The 25,579-nt window shown below is 41.3% G+C and overlaps 2 protein-coding genes across 5 annotated transcripts; one reads left to right on the forward strand and one right to left on the reverse strand.

Annotated features, from left to right (window-relative positions):
* The first annotated feature begins 208 nt into the window (after nt 1-208).
* On the forward strand, nt 209-14,091 carry ENPP5 (ectonucleotide pyrophosphatase/phosphodiesterase family member 5). Its single transcript, XM_067294392.1, has 4 exons — nt 209-281; nt 3,302-4,171; nt 8,707-8,883; nt 10,221-14,091. The coding sequence occupies exons 2-4, from the start codon at nt 3,307-3,309 to the stop codon at nt 10,604-10,606; spliced, it is 1,428 nt and encodes a 475-aa protein (XP_067150493.1). The 5' UTR covers nt 209-281; nt 3,302-3,306; the 3' UTR covers nt 10,607-14,091.
* A 2,181-nt stretch (nt 14,092-16,272) lies between these two features.
* Nucleotides 16,273-25,291, reverse strand: ENPP4 (ectonucleotide pyrophosphatase/phosphodiesterase 4). 4 transcript variants are annotated; one of them, XM_067294393.1, is made up of 4 exons: nt 25,182-25,291; nt 21,854-22,715; nt 20,728-20,898; nt 16,273-18,277 (listed from the first exon to the last, which is right to left on the reverse strand). In XM_067294393.1, the coding sequence occupies exons 2-4, from the start codon at nt 22,671-22,673 to the stop codon at nt 17,910-17,912; spliced, it is 1,359 nt and encodes a 452-aa protein (XP_067150494.1). In that variant the 5' UTR covers nt 22,674-22,715; nt 25,182-25,291; the 3' UTR covers nt 16,273-17,909. The 4 variants fall into 4 exon arrangements, with proteins under 4 accessions (XP_067150494.1, XP_067150495.1, XP_067150496.1 ...); XM_067294394.1 differs by having other exon boundaries at nt 21,854-24,447; XM_067294395.1 differs by lacking the exon at nt 25,182-25,291 and adding an exon at nt 24,630-24,760.
* Nucleotides 25,292-25,579: the final 288 nt, after the last annotated feature.

Consider the following 25,579-nt stretch of genomic DNA (forward strand, 5'->3'; position numbering starts at 1 on the left):
CGTCCCCATGGCGCATAGGCCGCCTCCCCCGCCGGTGACCGTTATTCCCGGTTGAGTGACAGCGCTGCTGGCCACTCAGAGCGGCGCGGCTCCCGGCCCTCCCCCCTCCCGGGGACCGTTATTCCCGGTTGAGTGACGGCGCTGCTGGCCACTCAGAGCGGCGCAGCTCGCCGCTGGGGGCGGGGCGCCGTCGCGGGGCGGGCTTGGCGGCGGCCCCGCCGAGTGGCGGTCGGCGCGGTGCTGCTGTCGCTCTTCCCCCGCCGTCGCGGGGACGCTGACAGGTAACAGCCAGCGCTGGCTCCTCGGCCGCTCCCGGAGGGGCCTGGCAGGGCCTCCCCGGCTCCTTGCACTCCGTGGGGCTGGGGGTGCGCGGGCGCTGCCGGGCCTTGCTCCCGTCTCCCTCCCTGCCGTGACCAACGGCCGCCCCCTGCGGCGCCGGGCCGGGCCGGGCCGGGCCCCGCGGGGCGGGCTGAAGGCGGGGAGAGGGCCGCTGCGAGGGCCCCGCGGGTGGGGAGCAGCTCTGGTCTGACTGATCAGGCCTCGACGGGCCTCGGTGGGTGGCCGCCTTCACGTCGAGGTGGTAAACGGACGTGGTTTCCTGAGCCCGGGTTTTACATTGCCTGGTTGTACCGCCAGGGTGAGGCGAACCTTTTACAGAGGTGTCCAGGCTTGGTTTGAAAGCTGTCGGGCATGGGGGGTGCCGGCTGCTCCTCGTGATGCGTCCCCACGCTTGCCTGGTCTGGCTTAGGTCATGGAGCAGGTCCTTATCTGTCCCGAGTGCCCCTAAATGCCTGTAGCTCTGTGTGGTGTTTCCCCGCCTGCGCAGTCAGGGCCTCTGTCCTGCCCGCCTCCCTGTATGACCCCAGAGTCCTGTGCTGCGCCCTTGGGTCTCTGGAAGGGCCCAGTTCAGTAGCTGTGCTTGGGGTGTATCCAGGGCAGACCAGGATAGGAAGACCTTAAAAATACATAACTTTATCTGTTAAAAATACACAGTTGAAAGATTAGGTGGTGTAGACATCTTTAGCTATGTAAAGTTCAGAAGTAAGGACCTGATTTCCCTTGAGAGGACTTAAATTCATACTCATCACTCTCCAGAATGTGGAATTATGACTCAGCCACTGGCTAAGGTAAATGGAAGTGTCAGGGGGAGACACAGCACATTCTCCCTTTCTTCTTTGAGGTTCACTGAGAGAAATTGTGCATGGGGTGAAACTGAGAGAGCAGAATGAGGTAGCCTTTGGTCTGTGGTGTGTGCCGAAAGGGGAAATACTCATCTGAAGTGTCACTTAACTCTTTGCGGTAGGTCTCTAGGCCTGGATTTTAGTTTTGGAAGGTATTAAACTTTGGCATAACGTCTGGCTGCCTGCAAGTTTGTTTTTTTGATGTAAATATATATGTGAGAGACTTAGTTGGGAAATTGAAGTAGGAAAACTTCCCATGGAAGATACTTTGTGTACTACCAAAATGATAGCTACATCATTGTAGTGGTATTCAGATAGTTAATGCAGTGTAACTTTTCATATTAACTGGGTTGTGTATGTAGCCAGGATATTAATATGGATTTACTGGTAATACAGTCACTGTTTTCCAGCTAAATTTCAGTGGTGTTTGGTTCCAGAGGATTACTGAAAATGGGCACATAAAGGGATCTGTGTAAAAGTATCGGTACTGTCCACCTGCAGGAGTGGCTTTAACATTACCTGGTCTTGTGGCTAAATGACGTCTTTAACCAAGAAATGGGCAATATTAGCATGAATTTTATATCAGTTACAAATAGAGAAGTTCTCCTGGGAAAGGGGGCTTATAGGAGATATGTGCTTGCTTTCAACTGGGTGAACTGTGTTATGAATAAGGAGGTATGTTTGGAAAGGGGGAGGGAAATTTGGGGAGGGCATTGAACCCTTGATGAATCATGAAGGTCAATATAATTTTATATGAGACTATGTATATCTCATCTCATGCTGTTAGGTAAGGAATGGCAATCATAGCTAGGAACAGTCAAGGTCCTTGAGTCACATGATGAGAATTAATGCTGAATAGAAAAATAGTATCTAGAGAGCAAATGCTTTAGGGCACAGTGCATAGTGGTCACTAACTCTTGCAGTTCTTGGGTAAGATTTGAATTGTATTTCATATTTCTTGCTTACTTCATGTTGGTTGTGCTCAGCTATCAGTGGCTTTTTCATGGAAAGGACAAATGATGAGTTTTATGCTTGCAGGACAGTTGTGGTATGGCTGCAGGCCACGTGATATACTACTGAATTTTTCAACTACCTCTTTCCAATCTGTTAACTAAGTGGTCAGTTATAAGAACTTGACTGCACGCTGACTTGTATAACTTGTATACATTCTTGTTCCTAAAGTTATCTGTATGCTAGAAATGACCTTTGGTAGTAAAATTCAGAATTAGTTGATTGAGAAGAGTTCAGTTACATAGGAAAATTATGGTCAGGTTCTTATCTACCTCTAGATAAGAGGATACTGACGTTCATGCTATTTGTTTGTAACTCTTGATCTGACACCTTTTAAGCGTCAAAACCTTTTAATGGATATAATGCTGTGTCTGAAACGCAAAGCTTATTTTGATAATTTCTCCATTACAAATTGTCCTCGGCATATGTAATAATCCCATACAGAGTGTTGGGATTGAGGAACTAATGGATTTTAGCTGCTAGCCCCTCGCTGATGGGTACTGTGCAGGCACAGAGCACTCCAGTTCCAGTGTGTGCTTCCTCTTCCCAGCTGCTAGGTTACCAAGCTTGGTGCTAGTGCATCTGCTGCCACACTGGCGCAAAAGGGAAGCAATGCTCAAAAGACTTTACTGAGAGTTTTAAAGCTCTGGTGGGAATGGACTTTATTATTCTCAAGGTGAGAACTGCCCCTTGTCTTACGTTTTATCAGCCAGAAGCTTTCTCTTAAGACAGTTTCTTACAACTTTGAACACAGAAAATACTCGAGAATTTTTCAAACTGTGAGAGGAAGAGTTCCTGTATATTTGGAGTGGGAGGAAAAAACGAAGAAGGTGGGCAGTGGTGTGGTGGTTAAAGCAGTGACTGTGAACTGTGTTGTTGAACAAGCTGTTTCTTTCAACAAATAGTAGAGTCTCAGTTCCCTATCTGTAAAACAGAGATATTAATACATCTGATAAGTATATAGACTCATTCTTATGTTTGGAACACTCAGCGTTAGTCAGGCAAGCTGTATAATTATGCAAGGGATATTTTAGTTACTCATTTTTAAACTAAGTTATCATTTTGACAGCCAGGTTAACACAAACAAATCTTATGTCTCTACCCAACAGATACCATGTTGCCTCAGAAGAGAGGAAGAATACCTTCCAGAATAGCTGTGAACTGCTACGGGACAGTCTTGGCAGTTTGCTTACTATTTCTTCCAACTGCATTCCCTCTCCAGCAAGACCAGCCCAGAGTGCTGTTAGTGTCTTTTGATGGATTTCGATGGGATTACATCTATAGAGTATCAACTCCCAATTTTCATTATGCCATGAAGAATGGTGTTCATGTCAAACAGGTCACTAATGTGTTTATAACTAAAACGTATCCTAATCATTATACAATGGTGACAGGTCTGTATGCAGAAAGCCACGGTATAGTTGCTAATGAGATGTATGATCCTATTCTGAATGAAACTTTCTCCATGAACAAAATGGAGATCTATAACTCAAAGTTCTGGGAAGAGGCCAGTCCAATATGGGTAACAAACCAGATGGAAGGACATAAAAGCGGAGCTGCTATGTGGCCTGGAACAGATGTGAAAATACATGGAGTCCTTCCTACGTATTATATGCCGTACAATGAATCTGTTTCGTTTGAAGATAGAGTTGCTAGGCTTATTGACTGGTTTACATCAGAAGAACCCATAAACTTTGGTCTCCTATACTGGGAACAGCCTGATGAGATGGGCCATATCCTGGGCCCGGAAAACCCTCTTATGGGACCGATAATTAGCGATATTGACAAGAAGCTGGGATATCTTATGTCTGAACTGAAGAAAGCGAAGCTGTGGGATGTGATAAATGTCATAATCACAAGTGATCATGGAATGTCACAATCATCCTCCGAAAGGCTCATCGAACTTGATCAGTATGTGGACAGAGAGCTTTATAATGTGATTGACTATTCTCCTGCAGTAGCTATTTTGCCAAAAGAAGGTAGGAGCTATAGCACTAAAACTCTCTGAAGAAAATACTATCAAAACGTCTACTGACTTCATTCCCATCTGATGTAGCAGTAGCTGTGCTGATGCCAATAGGACATCAGCCTTGAACAAGGAATTTCTGCAGAATCACTTCCTTATTCTTTTTGCTAGCTCTTTCTAAAGCTTGGATTAACATTCAGGAATGGAAAGTGAGCAAATCTGTGTATTGTTGACTGCTATTTCAAATATCCTTTAGTCCTTATGAGAAATAAGATAATCTAAGAGCATTATCTAGCATGAATGCCATTCTAGATAGATAACCAATTGGATATTGTATATCTTGCCTTTCAGCAAGACGCTAAAGCCTTAGCTGAAGAATTAGATTTCAAACTCAAACTGTAAACTGAAACCATATGGGGACCTTCAAAATAAGAAAGCTTACATTGGTCATTCTATTAGCTGGGAGCTGTTATATAATTCTTTTTAGTTTATTTTTTCCACCTTTTCATGTCAAACAGACGACCAATTATGTTCATACTGTTTTTTTTTTCTTTAATTGTGGATAAGATCATGAGTAAGAATACTGTTGGAATCAAAATGAGAAGTCTGCAGTCATTGAAGGATTGCTCAGGTTTCAGCTTTCTGTTTAATGTCACTGATTGCAGAAGTGCCACTTTTTATTTTGATGATCAAATGCTATAAATACTTGGTGGCAATGCATTAACCTGAAAAATAGCTTTTTTTTGTGGGTGGAGGTGCTAATTTTAAAGTTGAGTCTTGAGAAGGTGTTTTTTACAGGTCTCTAACATTATTTGGACCACTGATGGATAGCACTCTATTTAACTCCCCAGAAGGTATTTTGCAGACCTAAGTGACCTTTAAATTTCTAAACAAATACCTCTTGTCCTGTCTAGTTTGAAGACTATTCCTTTGTTAATCCAGACTTGAAAATGTTAGTGCAGGAATGTCCAAACAGATTAATTTGCTGCTTGAGCATACTCGTGTGCATATAGCTGGACATTGTTCCTATCAGCAGTACTATGAGAACCGAGTTTGGGAATGCCATCCTAATGGATACAAACATGGTAGTGCTGACTAGAATGTTCTTATTACCAAATAAAGGAATTTTAAAAGTAAACTTAATGCTGAAGCATCTCTAATGCAGTAAATGAGAACTCTTAAAGCTGTGTAATCTGATTCTCCTCTCTGGTAAAATGCCAGAAAGAAATAGCACCTCTGCAGCAATTAGAGGACTGAATAGAAAAAGGCTATTTGACTTATGAGAGCATCTGTCATGCAAGGAGAGGCTGAGAGAGCTGGGACTGCTTAGTCTGAAGAGGAGGAGGCTCAGGGGGATTTTATCAGTGTTTGGGAGGGTGTAAAGAATACAGAGCCAGATTCTGCTCAGTGCAGAACAAGAGGTAACAGGCACAAACACAGGAAATTCTGTTTGAACATAAGAAAACTGCATTTTTACTGTGAGGGTGGTTGAACCCTGGAATGGGTTGCACAGAGACTTGTGGAGCCTCCATCTTCAGAGATGATCAGAACCCAACTGCACATGGGTCTGAGCAACCTGCCCTAGTTGCCTCTCTCTGAGCAGGCGGATTGAACTCGATGATCTCCAGAAGTCCCTTCCAACCTCAGCTATTCTGTGATTTTGTAATGGACTACAGAAATAGCTTGGATCTATTTTTCCCAGAGGTTCTGGTGTTTATTATACACTACTAGTAAACCAGAATTAGTTTTGAGCACAGTTAAAATTACTTCCTTCCTCTTACCAAACAACAGTAATTTTATTAAAAAGCAATGAGCTTTATTCTCAATTTAGGTATGAAATAGCATTAATTTAAATACATAATGATAATTCTTCAACACCTTATTCCATTTGTCTTGTTTAAACCAGGGGATTGATAAAACTTATTAAGACATTCAGAAAAGTTTTGAACACTTAAAACAGATTTCTGCTACTCTGGCTGTATATTTCTTACCTAGGAGATGGATTAGAGCAACCAAGTGGAATACCTGGCATCTTGCCAGCTGTGTATTAAACACTGCTAGGAACCATTATGAAATATTAACAAAAATATTGTTCATCCTTCTAACATAAACTTCATTGTAATCACTAAATATAACAGTTGTCATTTAAGAGTCAAATTATATACAAAACCTAATATCCTAGGAAGCATGATAGTCAGTTCTTAGTTAAATACCTTAGTTGTGTACAAAAAGCCGCAAGTTGGATCTTCACAAACTAGCTGACGTAAAAAAAAAATAGCTTAAACATTCTAGTGTGTTATTCTGTGTGGAATTAATGACTTGAATGTTCATGAAAGTGGTATGTGTGGCACAGCTGGTGATACTGGCCTTTTTCTTGCACTTAATATAAGTATGTTGTTATAATTAGTGTAATAACTTAGTTTACTGCATTTAGAGTTTCTCCTCCCTATTATCGCAAATAGAAAGCTGGCCATGGGTAAATTAATTTTGTTACCAATCTAGGATTTCTAAGACTAAATCAGAGTCTCTTTCCTTGTTGCTGTAACTGGAGTCTCTATCATATCTGGACTTCTGCTCTCCCACTGTGACCTTCAGTGTGTTTCTTAAGTTTAGTGATTTGAGATGAACTTCTCTTTTTACGCCAGTTTGAGAGGAGAAACATTATACATTAAACTATTTTAGCTTCCTCCAGCATTTATACTGAACTCTGGAAACTGAAAGAGAAAACAAAGACTGTTTAAAGACATTAGAGTCCAAAAATTAAAAAAAAAATCCTGAGAAATGTTCAAAACCACATGCATGCTGTCAATGATAGACCAATTTTTATCCTTAGTTTCCTTCAGGATGTGTCTAAGGTCAGACTAAGGACTTGTGCTAGTACCTGAAGGCAACCATTTTCTGGGACACGGAGTTGCAGAGGAACTAACTCACGGGAGCACCCACAGCAGGATGTACAGCTGGGCGTGAAGGCAGAACTTGCTCGAAGCGATAGGTCAAAATGACAGGATGTACTGAAATCCCACTCATCTGCTAAAAATATCAGTACTGGCCACAAAGAAAATGTAGACTTCTTACAACCGTGCTTCAGACCTTGTAGTGCTGAAACGAGGCTATACAGACCAGCTGTAAACTTAGCTCTCTGTCTTAACTATGCATGTGTGTAGCACAAGGTATTTAAATAACTCATGCAGCAGAGGTTTCCTGTTTGGTTGAATTAAGAAATGTCATGCACGCTGAATAGTCCTTGGTAGGAATCTGTGCTTAAAGGTTGCAAAAAATCGCAGAAACCTACTCAAAATGTACAGATTCCTAAACTTCCTTTTTTTTGTCCTCACTGGGTCTCCTTGTTCCTCCTTTCCATGTGTTGGCCCTCCAGCTGCGTTCTGGGTCTTCAGTGACTTTTACTGGAATACAGAGTTCAATACTGGAAATAAGCAAGTAAAGAATTGGGGATGAAAATGCATATTTATTTTGTAATCTTAATACAATGCTTAGGACAGCTCTTGAGGTTTTTGTGTTTATTGTATCGTAGGTGACAAGGGGAGAAAAAGGAGTTGCATATCAAGAATATAAAGGAGTAGATAGCGCTATTAGCCATATGCCAAGTTCCTAACAGTTCTAGATTAAAAATCTTGCAGTCCACCCTGTCTCTTCATACATTTGTCATGTGTTTCCTTCTTAAGCTTTCGCAATCTTCATGCAGTTCCTAGTGTGCTAGTGACATCTAGACTGTGACCTGAGGGCTTCTGTTGAAACATTAATATGAGCTATTTTTGCTTATCCCTAGGGAATGTAATACAGACAACTGCCTATAATATGATGTTATATGCCGTGCAGCAAAAAGCTAGCTACTCTTTCTAAATTGGCTAAATTTTGATGGTCAAAATGGTAGAACAGGATCAAAACTGGAAATCAAATGAGGCTAAACATGTAGCAGTTTATTGGAGCACCTTGTAGAAGAAGAAATAAATAGTTGGGTTCATAAAGAAAACAAGCATTCAGAGATGCTGAGAAACAATGTTGCTGCTCTCTTTGGCCTTTTAAAAGAAAGCAACTAACAAACTGCTTCAAAATAAATAAGTAAGTGCCACTGGTGGTCATAGCTAACTGAGGGGAAGCCACAATATGGTCTTAAAGCATAAATAACCTCCTAAACTGTTTAGGAGCCATCTTCTTGTTTTCAAGCTTTACATGGAACTAGGAGGAACTGTTTTCTTTTGCATGGGACTAAATGCCTTCTAACTGCAATTCTTGTGACAAGCTTACGTTCTGACAACTATGTAATGAGGGATTTTTCTAAAATTAGGAAGAAAGCTACTACTTAGAAATAGCCTGTTAAGTCTGATGCCAAGTGAATACTGTGAATGTCATTCTAGATTTCTCGCAGTAACTTCTGTACAGGTTGTGATCTGCTATTGTCTCATACAGCTAAATATAGCCTTTGGGGAAATGCATTTTATTCTTTCTCTTGAGAATTGTATTTCAATTACTGATGAGTTTAGTAGATGTTATTGTATTTTAAGTTATTTGTTTTTTGGTTTTTTGAAGGAAAACTGGATGAAGTATATGAAGCTCTGGCCAATGCTCATCCCAACATGACTGTTTATAAGAAGGAGCAGATCCCAAATAGATTACATTACAAACACAACAGTAAAATTCAGCCAATCTTAGCGTTGGCTGATAAAGGATGGGAAATTGTACACAATAAGTCTGACCATTTTCTGTGTAAGTATTCTGCATCTGTAGTGTTTTGCTGTATCTTCCTTGTCAGGGACCTTACATGGTATTTTCTCTCTCAACCTCAAACAATGTTAAACTGTTTAAGGCTGGGAGAGAAAACTATGATGCTAAGTATGTAGTGTTTACTTTTTTCGTTTCCTAATGAAATAGGAAGCACCCTGCTATGGGAGGGAGGGGAACTGGACTTTATGTTTCCAAAGTTAAATTTACTGATATAAGATCATTCACATGTTTTAGTGATCACGTACTTGAGGTCTTCTTGAAAGATCTAGCAAAATGATGAGCACTTCCTGAGAGATAAGAAATGTTGTAACTAAACTTGTTAAGGAAAGGGTGAAAAGCATTGTTTTATGATGTACCCTTTCTTTGGAAGGACTGAGTTACTGGAGGAAGGTTAGGTTGCAGCATTAAGTTTTGCCCTATAGGATGAGATTTCATCATCATTCTAGATGATGGGGGGGAAAAAATCTTTTAGGTGCCTGACTTGGGGGTTTTGACCTTTTTCAGCTTTCCTCTGTCATGCGTCCTTTCCTTGAAAGCATCTTGTCTCTAAATGTGCACAAAATGCTGAGGCTGTCCAGTGATATTCCAAATACAATCTTTCTTATGTGATTTCACTAAAATCCCAAATCCAAAAGGATGCTTCCAGTATGGTTTTCCATAGTTTTATACGTTCTTAAGATTCTTAACTGAAATTATTTTAAACTTTGCTGCTGCTTATGAAGCTGACCTGCAAGACAGCCAAGTTTTTCAGCTGTTGATACTTGATCGGAGCAGCTATTCTTGTCTGGGTGTTTATATACTTCTGCAGAGTTTTTAGTGCGCCTGTAAGGAAAGGGCGTTGGACACCTCGTAGTGAGATCGGAAAACTTTTTTTCATGTTAATGAGCACATAGTGCACAAAATCAGACAGCGTGTCAAGGCAGTCAGAACTTAAGGTTTGTCTGCTACTAAGAGTCAAACAGACTCTACTTGGACTTTCTTCTAACAAATTTGGTCCAGTTGCAGAGTGAGAGTCTTTCCTTGAGCAAAATCAAGGAAACTTGGATGTAGGATGGCCTTGGCAATGCAACTAGTGCTGTGTGAACTTTAGCTTTTTTCTAGAACTCTCCATTGTCTTTAAAGCATTTTCTCTTCATATTTCTATGACTTAATATTTGCTAGGAGACATTTGCACCATCGATCAAAATGATTCTGCTAAACCTTTGTAACAGTAAATGAGGATGGCTGTTCCTCTTCTGCAATATTCTAACTATGGGAAAAGGTTCAATGCTTTTTTTGCAACTTCAGAATATTGACTTTTATCCTTCTTTTCTTTCTAGTGGGTAATCATGGATATGACAACATCTTACCAGAAATGCATCCAATCTTTTTGGCATTTGGGCCTGCTTTCAGAAGGAATGCCACCAAAGAAGCCATGAACGCTACAGACTTGTACCCCTTACTGTGCCACCTGCTTGGTATTAACCCACTGCCGAACAATGGTTCATTCAATGATGTGAAAGATATTCTTGCTGAGGTGGTTCCAAGACAGCCTTATCCTGAAGCCCGTGAAACAGAATCCTATGCTTACTTCATAGGAATCTCTCTTGGCAGCATTCTTGTTCTGTTTTTCCTTTTTGTTTTTGTTAAGCATTTAACCTGCAGCCAGATAAATACCATGCACGTGCAACATACTGAAATTGCCCAGCCACTATTACAAGACTAATAGTACTTGCCAGTGGAGGCACCCTAAAGTTTGGTGCTTTTTTCCTGTTTGGCACTTAAAAGAAAGTTCCACAAAATTAAGTGGGTCAGCAGAAATGTGTGGAGTAAAACAAAATGGGTACCGATCCATTGGTACACTGGAGTACATAAATATCAGGTACATACAGAAAGAGCATGTTTCTGTTTCACTCTACAACCACTTAATCTTTCGGGGGTTGAGAATATTCTGGGTAAACCTGGAAAGCTGTATATGTATCTACGTACATATAGTATACATGTAGTAACAATAGACCTTGAATACCTCATCCTGAACTGCTGATAGGGAAGTAACATCAACTGAGGTGCACTTCACAGAATATTACATGGTGATTTAACTTCTTTTTTTCAGCGAGCTTTTAAGTCTCAGATTCTAACAAGTCACTGAGTGTGACTAGAACTGTGCTTTTGAGTTTTCTCTTCCCTGCCCAAGGAAGTTCTATAATAGATCACCATTAGAGATAACTTGGCGTAGGATTAAATCCTACAGAATACAACATTAAGCTAGGTCATGTAGTGCTAAGTGTCTAAGTTTAGAGCTAGGTGTGTTTATTCTAAGTCCTGTGTAAGTTGTAGCACCCAAAATATTAATATAGGTGGTACTGCCTTTAGTAATCAGCATTAAACTACTTGATTAATTTATTTTTAGGTAAATGTAGGTCTTTACTTTTTCTATTGCTTCTTCTACACTGGACTAAATTTTCTTGGAGTTCCCTGTGGCTGGCTGATTAAAGACACATATAAGCACAACAGCTGTATATCCAAATGGAGTCTGTTATATTTCTGTGATAAGAGGGTCCTTCCTGAACAAGGCTAATGGATCGGTTAAGGAACGTGCTGTACGAGCCTTTTTCAGAGGGCTGTGGAGCTCACCACTGGGTGTAAATTCAGATCCATCAATGAAGACAGTTTGTTAGGGTGAGCTTGCCTGCTCTCTTGTGTTTCATCTGGTATGTCTGGGTGGGCCCTTAAAACTTTATGATTAGCACCTCTAAAGACTAAACACACAATTTTAAGGAGCAGTCTTATAAAATGTACTCTTAAATCTGAAAAAAAAACATGCTTTAATATGAAATAAGGTATAAGATTGAATTGAATAAGAATGAAGTTTTTTCTTTGAGGGGAAAGTCTGTATTAGGAAAAACTGTTAATCCTGAGTCAGACAAAACTATAAATTATTCTGATTCTTTTGAGGGGGTTGCTGAAGTAAATCTTCCCTCTATTGCAGCCTTTTTCAGTGAGCTCACTTAAATGATAGGTGAGAATGTATGAAAGACGTGGTGTTTAGTGAGAAAACTTGTCTAGTTGTCAGACTTCTTCAAAAACTGATTTTTTTTCTCCCTGTTTGAGTTGGTATTTGTCTGTGTGTTTTGCTTCTGAATACAATACATGAAGGAGAAAAAAATTCTTTCCAAATTGACTTAAATATTCAGTCTGGTATTTCTGTAAGTGCAATTTACTGATGCGTGCACATGCATTAGTGCTAATGCTTTATTTGAAAACTGGATTATACTTTCTGCGAAACAGTGGAAACGGCTTTATCCACAGCCCTCATTAGAGGACAGAGATAAGAACATCTTTGCCTTGGATAGTCTCTATGTCAAGAGAAACTAATGATGTGACTTAGTAAAAAAAGTTGACTAACTGAAATCCAAAACTTATTCTGCTAAACTTAATTCTAAACTTAAAGGATGACATCTAAGTGGGTTCAGACGGGAATTTTCACTTCTTGCTGCCTCAGTGATGAGTCTACTGTGCCATGTTACTTCTGACGAAAGTGAGCACTGGACAGTTTGTAGAATCTATTGGATTCCTCGGTGATTGCAGAGACACTTGCATAGCTTTAAGCTCTGATGTGGAAGGTTTCCAGAGACCACAGCTAAATGCGGTGAAGGCTTGAGAGGGAAGGCAATGAAAGACACCAATGTCTTAAGGTATATGCTGAAATTCTAACTAACTCTAATAGTACCTTTAAGAAGGCAGGAAACTAGCAAATCTGTTGGGGAACAGCTCCATAACTTGGGGATATGGAGTGCTGTGTAATGTAATATCTGCTGTTACTGTTCTGGGTACTGTTTGGTATTCCTACGTGCCCATTCTCTTAAGGAAATACTGAAGGAAAACCTCCGAGGCAGCTGTGCCTGCCGTTGTAAAGCTCATTCTCAATGGAGCAGACCATTAGGTATGCCTTAAGTCTAATTTGTTGACACCAACTAAAACTGAATGCGCAGGGGTCAGTTAGAGGATTATCAAGCTGAAAGATGAATTCAGAAATGATGTTCACAGCAGTTTCTGGAGAAGCTTGTGAAGTCTGAGTAGCAAATCTAGACTTCTAAATCCTTACTAATCTTTCCTAGCTATCTTCCAAGAAATGGATGGCAGATAGCAATTGATGTATTGATTCCATGTTTTCTTTCTTATTTGCATCTTAAAAACTTATTGGAGCACAAACTTTGTGTATTCCAGTTTAAAGAAAGATTACAGTTTGGGTTAAAGGAAAAACAATAAATGTCTGAGATGAGCAGAGACGCCATAATCCCCACCTGTCTTCAGTAGCTACTTCAGCTCCTCACTTTGGAACATGCTGCTTTAATAGCAATTTCCTAGTGATACTTACGGCAGATGTTAAATTAACTGGATTATATCCTCAGAGGTGTGCGTTAGACTCCCTCTTTTTTACTGTGACAGGTGTGGGTCTATGATCAGCCAAGGTGACCCCTGATCTTTAAGGGGCAAAGTTAGTCAGCATTATTCAGTCATGGTAGCATTTATGTCCTACCTCCCCAAACATGTGACAAGGGAAGAGCAGTAAGTTTCCACTGTCAATGCGTTTGGGAACATACATACTATCTGAAACAGGTCGGGAACGCAAGCATGAGAATCCTCTCCAGTTTCATTGTTCTGCATTGCACTGTAAGACCCTTTCTGAAGAGGGTAAAATGACACTTTGTAGAAAACTGAAATCTTTCAACATTTAGGTATTTCAGTTCAGGTTAAAACATGTTTCCTTATTGTTTAGGTATATTCGTAAATAACCTCGTAGGTAGTTACCTTGTTAGGATATTTGCCTCGCTGTATTAAACACTGCTTTAAGTTAGTGTGTGTGTATGCTTAATGAACATGAAAGCACATATGGTACCACTGGGGAAAAAGACCAGCTTTTCAGACTTGTGATGGGAGGTTCTTCAGACTTTACCTTTCTAGTGGGGGAGGACAGAGGATTTGGATTTTTATGTCTATTTAGTATCTTTTATGATTTATGAACAAGTTTGTCAGAAAGTGGGTTTGAATACATGATATATTGGCTTGTAGCTAAAGCTTGGGAATTGAAAAACTTGCATGATTCTGTGCTGCTTTACTGACCTGTGGAACATACTCTGAGATGTCTAATGTTTTCTTACTGCTTGGAAATGTCGAAGCTGAAATATATATTTGCTATGTGCTGTCAAACACTGTGTGATTGCTTCATTTAAAATAATTCTGGAAAAAACTTTAATTTTGGCGGGAGGGCTGGTGGAGAATGGCCTTAAACCACATGCACTCCAGATATTTCTAGTATTCTGCATAGTGTATAACTAACTTTAATAAAGACAACTGGAAGTGTGATATAACTTAAGAATTTTAGGTTCAAGTTTTTATAGGAAAGACCTTTTGCTTCCTGCTTTGCTATCAGTTACAGAAATCACAGGTATCTGTTACCAACAATCTTAATGTAGTTTCTTTACCAAAAAACTCTCCCCAACTTTACTAAGAAAAATCTACACTAGTGCTGTTTACCATAAATGCAGTTTCATTTAAAAAAAAAAAAAAGCCCAAGACAGACAGACAGCTTTTAGAAAACAAAGGATTGTACAGAGTGGTGCTCCCTGTGAGTATGAAACAACATGGACTCTCGAGCTGTGTGGGGGAAGAATATGACAAACATGCAGTTGTTCAGTCTTGCTGTTTCATAACATTCATATAGAGTGGGCTTATTTCTAAATCCTCTTCCCTGCTTGGCCATGGATACTGTACTCTCTTGATCATACCTGTGCTGCTGTACAGACCTTTCACGAAATGATAATGCATTTGTACCACAGCAAGGTTAACGAGAGCATTTATTAGATGGCATACTAATAAAATTCTTACAAGCATATAAAAAGGGTAAGCTCAATAGCAGTATCTGCAGTACTGCAAATGGAAGGCCTTTCTATAATGACTTCCTAATTTGAATGATATTCAGTTAACAAGATCTCCACTGTTTATTTTGCACTAAGAATGGTACCATGTATAGATATATAAAGTTGCTGGTTTATTTTCATAAGCAAGTGGTGCATTCTTTTCAGCTGGAAGCATAATTTGCTACAAGCCCAGCACAAGAGTTTGCAGTCTGTGGTTAGCTGAAGTCAACTCAATTCTGGAGCTTTCCCTGGTGCTATAACTCTACAGGGTTGGGCTTTTTAAGACCTTATACACAGTGCTCAGATTTCCTTCTTTGGAGAACAAAGGAGGTAATAAAATGTCAATTTTTATAAAGCAAAGCAGTACCAGCAGTCAACCTGTATGTGGGGAAGGAGGACAAAACTCTTACCATTGCTCCCTATTTCACCAGTGGATATTGATAAGCTGAAGTGTCCTGTGGCTTTGAGCATTCATCCTCTTTCCTGTAGACTTTGTAGACTTCCCTGTTGTAGCTTAGACTATCATATACCTCTTCCCCTGTGGTTTAGGCCAGGTGAAAGATTGGGTATTCTTGACTATTAATTCCATTCTTAAACTTCAAAGCTTTCCACCCCTCCCACAGAACACTATTCAGTCTCTATGCTAAAGGCAGAAGAAGAAGTAGAAGGGTAATAAGTTCTGCCGGATACTACTCCTCATGCTCTGGTTTCACAGGAGTTAAAGTGCAGACCACTGCAATCCCTATCAAAGGTGTTACCTAGAGGGAGCAATGCATTTACACAGGCTTAGCTTTCTCCTCCTATAGCAATATTTATACTTCAAATTAGTACTACTGATGCACCTTCCTCAGTCAGCATTTGTATTTTTGATAATTTAAAATCTTAGAGGTAACTTTTAACCCTGACCTATTTAACTGAAAGTACATTAATCATGTAGTGCAAGACTGAACTATTCTGGGGAAGGGAGGCAGGGAAGACTAGAGCAGAGCATTTACTTACCCTACTGACTTGTTTTACTTTCAAGGAAAAAAAACCTTGAGCTTTGATCAGAGTATGGCTGGGTCTTGCCCACCCTGCCAAAAAGATGAAGCTACTTCTATTCAGTATCCAGAAGATGCAAAGCATCTCCCAGGAAGCGTGCCACCCTCTGTGCATGGCAGTTTTTATTCAGCAAAGTCATAAGAAACCAGCAAGTCTCTCCCAATAGAGGAGGGTCCTGAAGCATCCTCCCCTTTCACAGCATTTCTGAGTTCTGCCCTGCAAAACAACACTTCTCCCTTGTTAGACTCATTAACCTGACCTGTTACTGCAAGTAATTAGTTATTTCAAATCATCCAACAGTCCAGTTCTTTGTTAGAACTATATTACAGCGAGAGTTAAAAATCCAGTACGCTGGTAGCAACAGTACAGATTTTTCAAGTGGTCTGAGTTCAGAGTAAAGTATTATCCAGGAAGCAGTAGTCAACAAAAAGCAACACAGTTTTTTTTTTTTTAACATTGTTCTTTTATCAGTACAACAGAAGTCTCAACAGGAAGATATAATTTAGAAAAATAAGTTTCAGTACATTATTTTTAACATTCAAAAAATTTTTTCACATGGGCAGTTAAAGTTAACCCTCCTCTCCAACGCCCATGCTTCCTCTCAGCTGAATCACTAAAAGGAGGCTGTGGCTAATGCCAAATTTCACTGAATTTGAGTTTATGAACAAGAAACAGCATTGTATGATATCAGGTATCTCACCTATCTCACTTAGAATTATCAGTTCTTAAAACTGCCAAACTTGTAGAAAAAAGACCTAGTAGCTGTAGTTCTGTTTTGGGGTTAGCATTAATATTTTAACCTCACACTCCTACCTTACTGAAAGATGAAGTACCATTAAGGCTTTCTAAATCAAATTAATTTTTTGTACAGCAAGTTACTAGCCTTGATGGTTAAATGAAACTCTTAATTCCCTTTTTAAGAGAACCATTAGCATTGGTCTTGGACAGAACTTTGAATCTATACAAGTCTGACCCCACAGACAAAAGATCATCTTATCTCAAAAGCCAGGTTAACCTTTAAGATTTGAGCATTTAAAACAAAAGTTTGCAGTCTTTGCATGAAGATTTCTTGTTAAATTCTCAGCTTGTTGCTTTTTCACACAACAGCCTTCAGAAGACAGTTACCAGCTGGCACAAAGGGCAGTGCCCACCTTTATTACATGAAAGCATCCAGCAGAGTCTGCATCTGAAAAGCTTCACAGGGTTTAACAGCAGTAGTTTCGTTACTGCAGCCCATCAGTCTGAGTAATCCAGAAAGTAATAGATTAAATCAACATCCCTGAGGTAAGCAAGTAGTACTGTCCCAACTCTCCAAGTGCAGCAGCGTGGAACGAAAGTCAAGAGGCTCTTCAAGAGCACACAAGGTCATCAGACCTGCGGCTAGCAACTTCAGCTCCAGCTACCCAGTGTTACGACTGCTGACCCGTACGCTCTGTGGCTCAGGTGGAAGCAGTCAGCACAGAAACGATCCTCCCTGCACCAATTCCTTCCTCACTGGTTTCCTTCCCCATCAGTTTCTTCTTACAGTGCTGGCTTAGAGTAGAAACAAGTAGCAGCACCTCTTCTCTCCACCTTCTATCCCCAATTCTTAAGAACAAATCCAGATATACTGTCCAAATAGAACTTCTTCCAACTCCCAGAAAGAAAAAAAGAGATCATCTTCCTTCCAATACGGGTACAAGAACACTAAAAGAAGTCATCATTAACTTAAGTTTAATACAAAAAACAGTAATTTTCATTTACGAATGTTAAAATTCACTTAGCAGTCTATCCTCCCTTGTTCATAGTCTGAAGTTTCATTTTAGAAGTGTTCAAAGGCTTGAATGAAAAACTAAACTTATTTTGCTAAATATCAATTCCAGCAGAAAGCAATCTGTCAATATTTCTTTCTGAAAATATTTTTTACAAGACTACTAGTTACGTAACACATGAAAAAGTTAGCAGGTTCTGGCTGCACAGTATTTTACACAGATACTGTTAAAGTGCATCAAAGAATGCTGTCCAGTGCAAGTTCAGACTCATCCCCTGAAATCACCATTTAGCAAGTGAGGCTGAGCTCCCTACACGCTATCCGATTAAAGGATCATCATCGTCATCGTCTTGTAACTGAAGTCGGGAGAACGGACGCAGAGAAGGTATTCTACTCTTCGACATTACTATAAGGCAGGTGAAAGCAGTCAACACTGTAAGGGCCCCGATAACTATACCAATCACCTCCAGAAGATTTATGCACCACTGGTCAACCAGCAAGCACTTAGCATTACTGAAAGTTCCATTGTGGGGCTGAGGCGTCAGTCCCAGGATGTGGCACATCATCGGGTAAATATCTACGTTGTTCATCGTGCTCTGCTTGTAACCTCGACGGAAAGCAGGCCCGCGAGCAGCCAGGAACGGATGCATGCTTGGGAGAGCGTTGTCATAGCCGTGGTCACCTACTGGAGAAAGGCAGAGTTCAGAGTTAGCATCGCAGTTTCTGTTTGTGTATTTGTCATGCTCCTCCCCATCTCTCCCCTGCCCTCAAAAGGGCATATGCTTTAACCAAGGACTAATACAGAAAACATAAGCAATCCTTTGATCAAAACCTGGAACTCAGAGTTCCTTCCCTCCTTCCTGCTCCCCAGCAGTCTTTTCCCTTACTGGCCTTCAGTCACGATTCCCCCCCCAGTTATCCATTTTCCTTTTGGTCATCAACTCTTGCAGTTTTCCCCCTCCTACTCCTTATGTCAAAGCTGAAATGGGTGTTCCCATTCCACAAGAAGTCAGTGGCTGGAATGAAAGTTTGCATTTCCGAGATTTTTGGAATTTGCAAGGCAGACGCTTTAACTGCTTTCAAAAAGCCAAGCACTTTCCCCTTGATAGTGTTCAGCTCAAGCATATTGAAGCACTCTCAGATCATGCTTATTACATTAAGTACTTCAGGTAAAGGGATACTGAAATAAATCCCTAAACGGTCAAAAGCAAAGAACAGCCAGAGGATCATGATGCCTGTGACAAGCATTTAACAAAACTGGCTACAAGGCTGCCAGTGCTTGGACATTTGGTAGGTTTTTAAGAAAATACACAGATTTTTGGAATATAAACACCTAAAGAGCAGCCATAGTCCAATATCCTAATAACATGCCTGAAAAACATACCTTCAAAATCTGTTCTAGATGTCAACAATTTCTCTTAGCAGTCAGCACAGAACTTGAGTGACTGTATTTAGGTTTAGACTTCTTTTAAGAAGACTCGCTCATCACAGTTTAACCAATCTGCCTCCAGAACTGCCTTCTTGACTGCTTCATTAAAGTTTCTGATTTGAAATTTTACAATTCTTATTGCTTTAGGTGAAATCACACTCGCCAGTTTGGTATACTTGAATTATTCCTTTTTATAATAATAAAAATAATAGTGGAAAATGTTAAAGATACTACTTGTACCACTTCTTCCTTCTTTTTTTTAATGCAATCTTGCATTTCTTGATTAGTTTTTCCTTTTTCTACCCACTAACTTATTTTGAATAGAGCTGTTCCAAGTTGCCTCTCCTATGAAGTTTCCCGTATTTGAACTTTTAAGTAGGAGGGCTGGTGTGTGCTGGCATTCCTAGGAATAGCATTGGTATTGGTATTCGTGCAGACATTATGCTGCCACTTTGTCCATGAAGACACATACAATAAACATTAAAATAGCTATTTATGTAGCCTTCTAAAGTTTGATGCGCAAACCCTCCACCACTTGCCTTTGGGAAGCTTTGGCAAGCCAAATTCTTTTGAAGAGTGATTCACTTCAACTCATATAATGCTGTTACTTCTAAATATAGACTTATTAACTATTTTTAGGTAGATGAAGTCAACAACATTGAACACACATGGAATTATTCTCTACAGAGTTGTCATTTTTTATGGTTTGATTCAGTTTGAAGATGATTGTGGCAAATTTGGGAGAAATTCAATACAACCATATCTTACATCATAAGCAGCACTTTTGTACAAATAATGAGAAAACTCAAACTTCAATGTGCAAAGGGCAGACAACAAGAACAGCCAAGATGGGTGAAACCAGTTCACGCTTCCCAGCATCCTGCCTTTGACAGTGGTCTTAAATAGTATGGAAAGCATCCAGCAGGGTTAGCCCAGTGATTAATTCCCTGGCACACCATCCAGCCTCTAGCCATTAGCTGCTCAGGAACACCCTGAAAGTTGGTATCTTTGTATTTAATACCCATTAATAGATTTTTTTCTTCCAAGAATTTGTCCAATTGCTTTCTGAAACCATATATATTTTTTGATATGCATGGCATCCAGCAGCAAAAAACTGCATAGCTTAGCAATGCACTGTGTGACATAACACCTGGATTTTGGTGGTTTTGGGTTTTGGTTTTTTTTTTTAAACATGCTGTTTAATGACCCAGTGAGAACCCCGGCTTCTTGGACAATTATTGTTGTGTTCCTGCTAGCTTTAGTATCTCCTTCCACTTATTTTGTTTCTCAAGATGTGTATAATACCATTAAGTGTTGTGTCTTGCAATCTTCAATTTACACTCCCCATATGTATTTTATATTCAAAAAGTTTAAGCCATATGCCAGTGGAAGCTTGAGACACAGAGGCTGCATAACTCACCTAAGATCACTCTTAAAGTATACCTCAGGCTATGAAGTTGAACACAGTCAAGTGGACTATTCCTCAAGCCAAAGGAATATCCCCCATCTCTTCCTCATCTGTTCAAACACCCCAGGTTCAGGCTGAGGATGCTTTTGGAAACTGCTGTCTTTGAGACCTTCCCAAAGAGGCACAGTACAAGGCCTCTAATCACTAAGCCAGGACCATCCTACAGACCGCTGGAATAAAAACAAAACTGTTTACCAATGCAAGCCACCAAGAGCACAAACGAGGAAGACACACTTACATTTTGAAAGTGACTCATTTTGCACAATTGTCCAGCCTTCATCTGCAACCAGAATTATGGGTTGAATTCTTTTATTATGACGGTAATGAAATCTGTCAGGAATTTCTTCTTTGAGATACACTTTCATGTGATCATTGCAGCTTTTCAGTAAGTTATATACATATGTTTTGTCTGTCAAGAAAAAATCGTATGTGAAATAGCCGGGAATTATGTCCTGTTTACTGCAATTATCTATCATTAAACTTTAAATCCAGTCTTTTCAGAACAATGATTTTTTGAAAGGTGTGTAGAAAAGGATTTTTTCCATGTCCCTGATGAAATGCTATACATATCAAGGTAGATTTCACAATTTGTTCCCCTTTTAAACAGCAGATTCATGGCTCTGGTCTAGGACCTACAATTCAAGTTACTCCTTGGACTTTGGCAGGGCAGAAGGGGGTAGGAGAGGGACCAAAATTCAAGCAGGGAAATCAAGAGAAAGTAATCATACACAGAAGTAATCAGTATTTTATCCAAATCAGTGAAAGTTATTTTAAATTTTGTTCTCTGTAGATCATTTTGTTCACTATAATCGCTTCAGTCTGGCCATACTTAGGGAAACTCTGAGAAGACCAACAGGGTCATGATTTAAGACATACCTGTTAGTACCTACCCTAACATACAAAACCTGAAGTTTCATTCACAGAAGCAAAAGTGGTAAAGCAATCAAAATTGGTTTTAGATTTTTTTTTTTCTTAACTTGGAAGTTTAGACAATGACATTTTTAATTCTGAATAAACCCAAGTGTTTATTTCATGCTCATCGTGAATTACAACTGTATAACTGAATGACTGAGCAACAGAAGAGCATGCATATGATGTGCCTACTGATTTATCAATAAGCTATACCAGGACCACCTTTAGCACCCATAGCAATTTGATAGGAAATGCACCGATTACCAAAAGACAGACATTTCTAAATACAGACATTCTTTCTTTACCTTATTCATTACATCAAAGTTGTGCAATAGGAACTAGACTGGTTTTGCAAAAGATGTGAACAAACTACCTGTGTACTTTTTAAGTAATAAGATAAACAAGATTTAATTCTCAATGTATGACTTAAAAAAAAATAAAAAAATACGTACTCTGTCTTGGCAGCACTGCAGCAACTGGACTCTTGTCTATGAGAGTATAGTTATTGCGACCAATGCAGCCATCCAGTATAATCAGCTTCTGTGCAGAACATGGGGCCATTCCATGATCGCTTGTTATTATGACGTTAATAGTGTCCCACAAACCTAATGCCTTCAATTTATTAGTAAGGAAACCAATATGATTATCCACTTGTTCTAATACTTTGCGCATGTTCTCAGTATCATCTGGTCCATATTTATGCCCGCTTACATCTGGTTCTTCCCAGTATAACGTAGCAAAACTGACCGGTGGGTTGGAGTTGTTCAGCCACATAACAATTTTCTCCACTCTCTCCTCAAATGTTACTGAGAAATTATACTTCATAAAGAAGTGAGGGGTTGTATTGTGAATTTTCACATCAGTACCAGGCCACATGGCAGCAGCACTTGTTCTGTTTCCCTGCTGATTTGTTACCCAAATTGGAACTGCCTCATTCCACCAGAAGGGATCTGAATCATTGAACTGTGAGAATGTTTTTCGGGCATCTGCATCGTACATGTCATTAGCCACAATGCCATGGCTTTCTTCATACAAGCCTGTCACTATGCTATAATGGTTTGGAAAAGTCTTTGTGATAAAAGTATTTGTAACCTGTCTGACAAGCACGCCGTCCTCAATGAACTCCTGGAGATGGGGAAGTTTATAGGTTTTCAAGTAATCAGCCCTGAAGCCATCAAAGGACACTAGGAGTAACCTGGATAGTGGATTACCAGTAGAGTTACCACAACAGGCAACTATTCCAGAAAAAAATAATGTTAACATCAAATTCATTGTTGACACTTCAAAGTATTCCCAGCAGCTAATCTGATGTACCTGAAAATTTTAAAAAGATAGGACATGTAATACAAAGTAAGTCATACTGGTTCCAGTATAACTAGTTATACATTATGCATATCTTCCCAAGACATGTACCACAAAATAGCTAGCCCGAAAAACAACCAAAGTCAATAACAAACAAAGGCAATGAGATTTTTTTTCATTCAAGACTCTAAATGAAAAAAAAAATTCTTTTTTAAAGTAATTATTTCATGGTTTTATCTGTTTTATTACAATTCTACAGTTAAAAAAAGTGACCAGTATTTGTCTCATGTTCAAACATATGTACCCAAACAACTCTGGCTCCACTTTCAAGAGTCCTGCGCACCCCAGAATGCCATCAGAGTTCAGACCAGAAATCTGTTTGCTGCCGTAGTTATCATTTTCCTTTTTCACCCTACCTTTCCTTTTACACAGTTTCCATCATCTTAAGCTGCTAAAAGACTTTCCAGGCTTTCAACATTCCTATTTATTCACTGCTTGCTCTATACATGGATTTGCCAGGAGTAATTTGTGCAACAGTTCAGGAGGAAATAGAAGTACATCTGCTCTAACTGTATTAAAACATGTTCTTTACACCTCATTTTTTAAAAAAGAAATTAGTAACCACTGTTACTAATGTTATGAGGCAAGTATTTCTTTTTTAATCAAGGAACTCATGACCATTACAAATACAAGATATGATTTACACGGTTATCGTTTTTGATTATAAACTAACCAACAGCAGAAAGGACATGCCTGAGCTTACTATGTGTGACAGGACCACACTCTGCTCAGAAGATCTAGAATTACTCTATAAACCTTTAAGAAAGAGGAACCAAAGCTTCAGGTTTCACAAAAACTTTTGCGATATTGTTAGACAGCATATTTACTTCTACAGAAAAGCCGCATTTCAGCAAATTTCTTCTGTCTCTCATTGGCTCAAACTAAGTTGATTTTGGGAAGAAATGCAAATACCTTCCTAACTAACTTCCTAATATCTTCTGGCCTATTTCAAGCCTGTCCCCCAAATCACTGAGCTCTTGAAACCAAGAGCGGTAACACTTTGCATCAAAAGTGTAAATAGCTTTAATGTTAGCCAAAGTTTTAGCAGTGAGAGGAAGCCCAAGCATGGGAAATTATTGCCCTGTTCTCTCCCCAAAAGTTAAAAGTTCCTCAAAAGATACAAATGCTGGAAGAAAATGTTATCATAAATAGCACTAGGATATCTCCTAATACAGAGGATTTGGAATACAGCCCCCTTAAAAAAAAAAAAAAAAAAAAAACACACACACCACACCCTAAAGCCAAAAAACAAGATGAGCAATACAGTAGAGAATCACCAATTTAAAGTTGTTAGGTGCTTTATTAAAGCAAAACAAAACACCCCACACTTTTCATAGTGCAAAGATAAGAAAGCAATGCAACTGTGGTATGTAACACACATTTAAGATCCTCAAATACCTCGTTTAGGCATTACAGAGGCATCAGGTTAGAACTGTCTCCACGATCCGAAATTGTTTGCGGGAGGGGGGCGGCAGGGGCAGGAACCCAACCACCCATTTCAGCTGAAGCTTCTTCCCAGCTTTCACGGTAGATACCTAACTGTTTTCTTCTGTTGTTAGCGCAGGCTTTCAGCCCGCTATAGCGAATCCAATATGCTCCACCTATATCTAAGGTTTTTCTCCTGCAGTAGCTTCATGGGGGCAAAACCCATGCTACAGGCAAGGCATAAAACCAAAGCAGCAGCCTGGAAATACCCCAGAGACATTCATTAAGCACCCGATTCGCGTTGTTATTAGTATACAGTATTTCACGATTAACTACAGAAAGTTTCCAGCGTTGCAGCTGTATGCTCTCGAACACCGCCTTCACCTAGGCAGGCTCTCGAAGAGCACCTCGCCACCCCATCAGGAAAGGGGCTTTTCCAACCTTGGAGCTTGCGCCGAGACTCCGCACTGTGCCGCGGCGCGGAAGCGGTCAGGGCAGGCGCCGCGCGCGTCGCAGCGGCAACGCCGGTGCCTCCACGTCCGGAGGCGAGGGAAACCCGAAGGCCCTCGGCACGTTTCGGCCCCCGCATCCTCGCTGCGTGCAGCGCTCGGGACACGAGCCGGGGGAGCCGAGCGCAGCCCGGTCAGCGGCAGGCGGCGGCGGCCCCGGCGCGCCACGCCGAACCGGGCCGGGCCCGGAGCAGCCGCGTTTCCCGGCGAATTAAAGCGCGCGGAGGCGCGGCCGCCTCGGCGCTGTCGCAGCCCCCGATCCCGGCGGCGAGGCGCTGGCGGAGCCGCCCGGCCCGGCGCTGCGGGCGAGCCCCGGCTCGGGCGCCCGTATCCCCCCGCGGCCTCGGCTCTCCCCGCGCGACGCGGCCGAGCGGCGCCGCCGGAGACCCGCCGCTCCCCTCTCCCCCCTCCGCGGCCCCGGCTCCGGCGCGGCGGGACGGGGCACCGACGCGTCCCCGCGGCCTGGCCGGCCGGCTCGGCTCACCCCTTCCCGGGGAAGGCAGGCGGCAGCGCTGGAAGGTCACCGGCTCCCCGCGGCGCGGCTCCTCCTCGGGGCGGCAGAGCGGCGCCTGCGCGGCCCCGCGCGCGGCCCCAACTGCCATTAACGGCCGCGGCGCAACCGCAGCCCACCGGGTGGGGGCGGGGGCCGGCGGAGGGGAAGGAGGCCTGCCGGCTGGCCGGGCCGCCGGGCGGGCGGTGATTGGTCGGAGCGCCCGCAGGCGGCGGCTGTGATTGGCTCTAAGGGAGCCGGGGGGGGGGTCGCGTAGTGAGTGGTGGGGGGAGTAAGGTGCAGGTGTGGGGGGGGGGGCGGGGGGAGATGAGGGGGGTTGTAGGAGCTCAGTGAAAAGGGAGGGGGAGGGGGCCTGAAGGGAGCAGGGTGTG

Source organism: Apteryx mantelli, chromosome 3, assembly GCF_036417845.1.
Source record: "Apteryx mantelli isolate bAptMan1 chromosome 3, bAptMan1.hap1, whole genome shotgun sequence".
NCBI lineage: Eukaryota > Metazoa > Chordata > Aves > Apterygiformes > Apterygidae > Apteryx > Apteryx mantelli.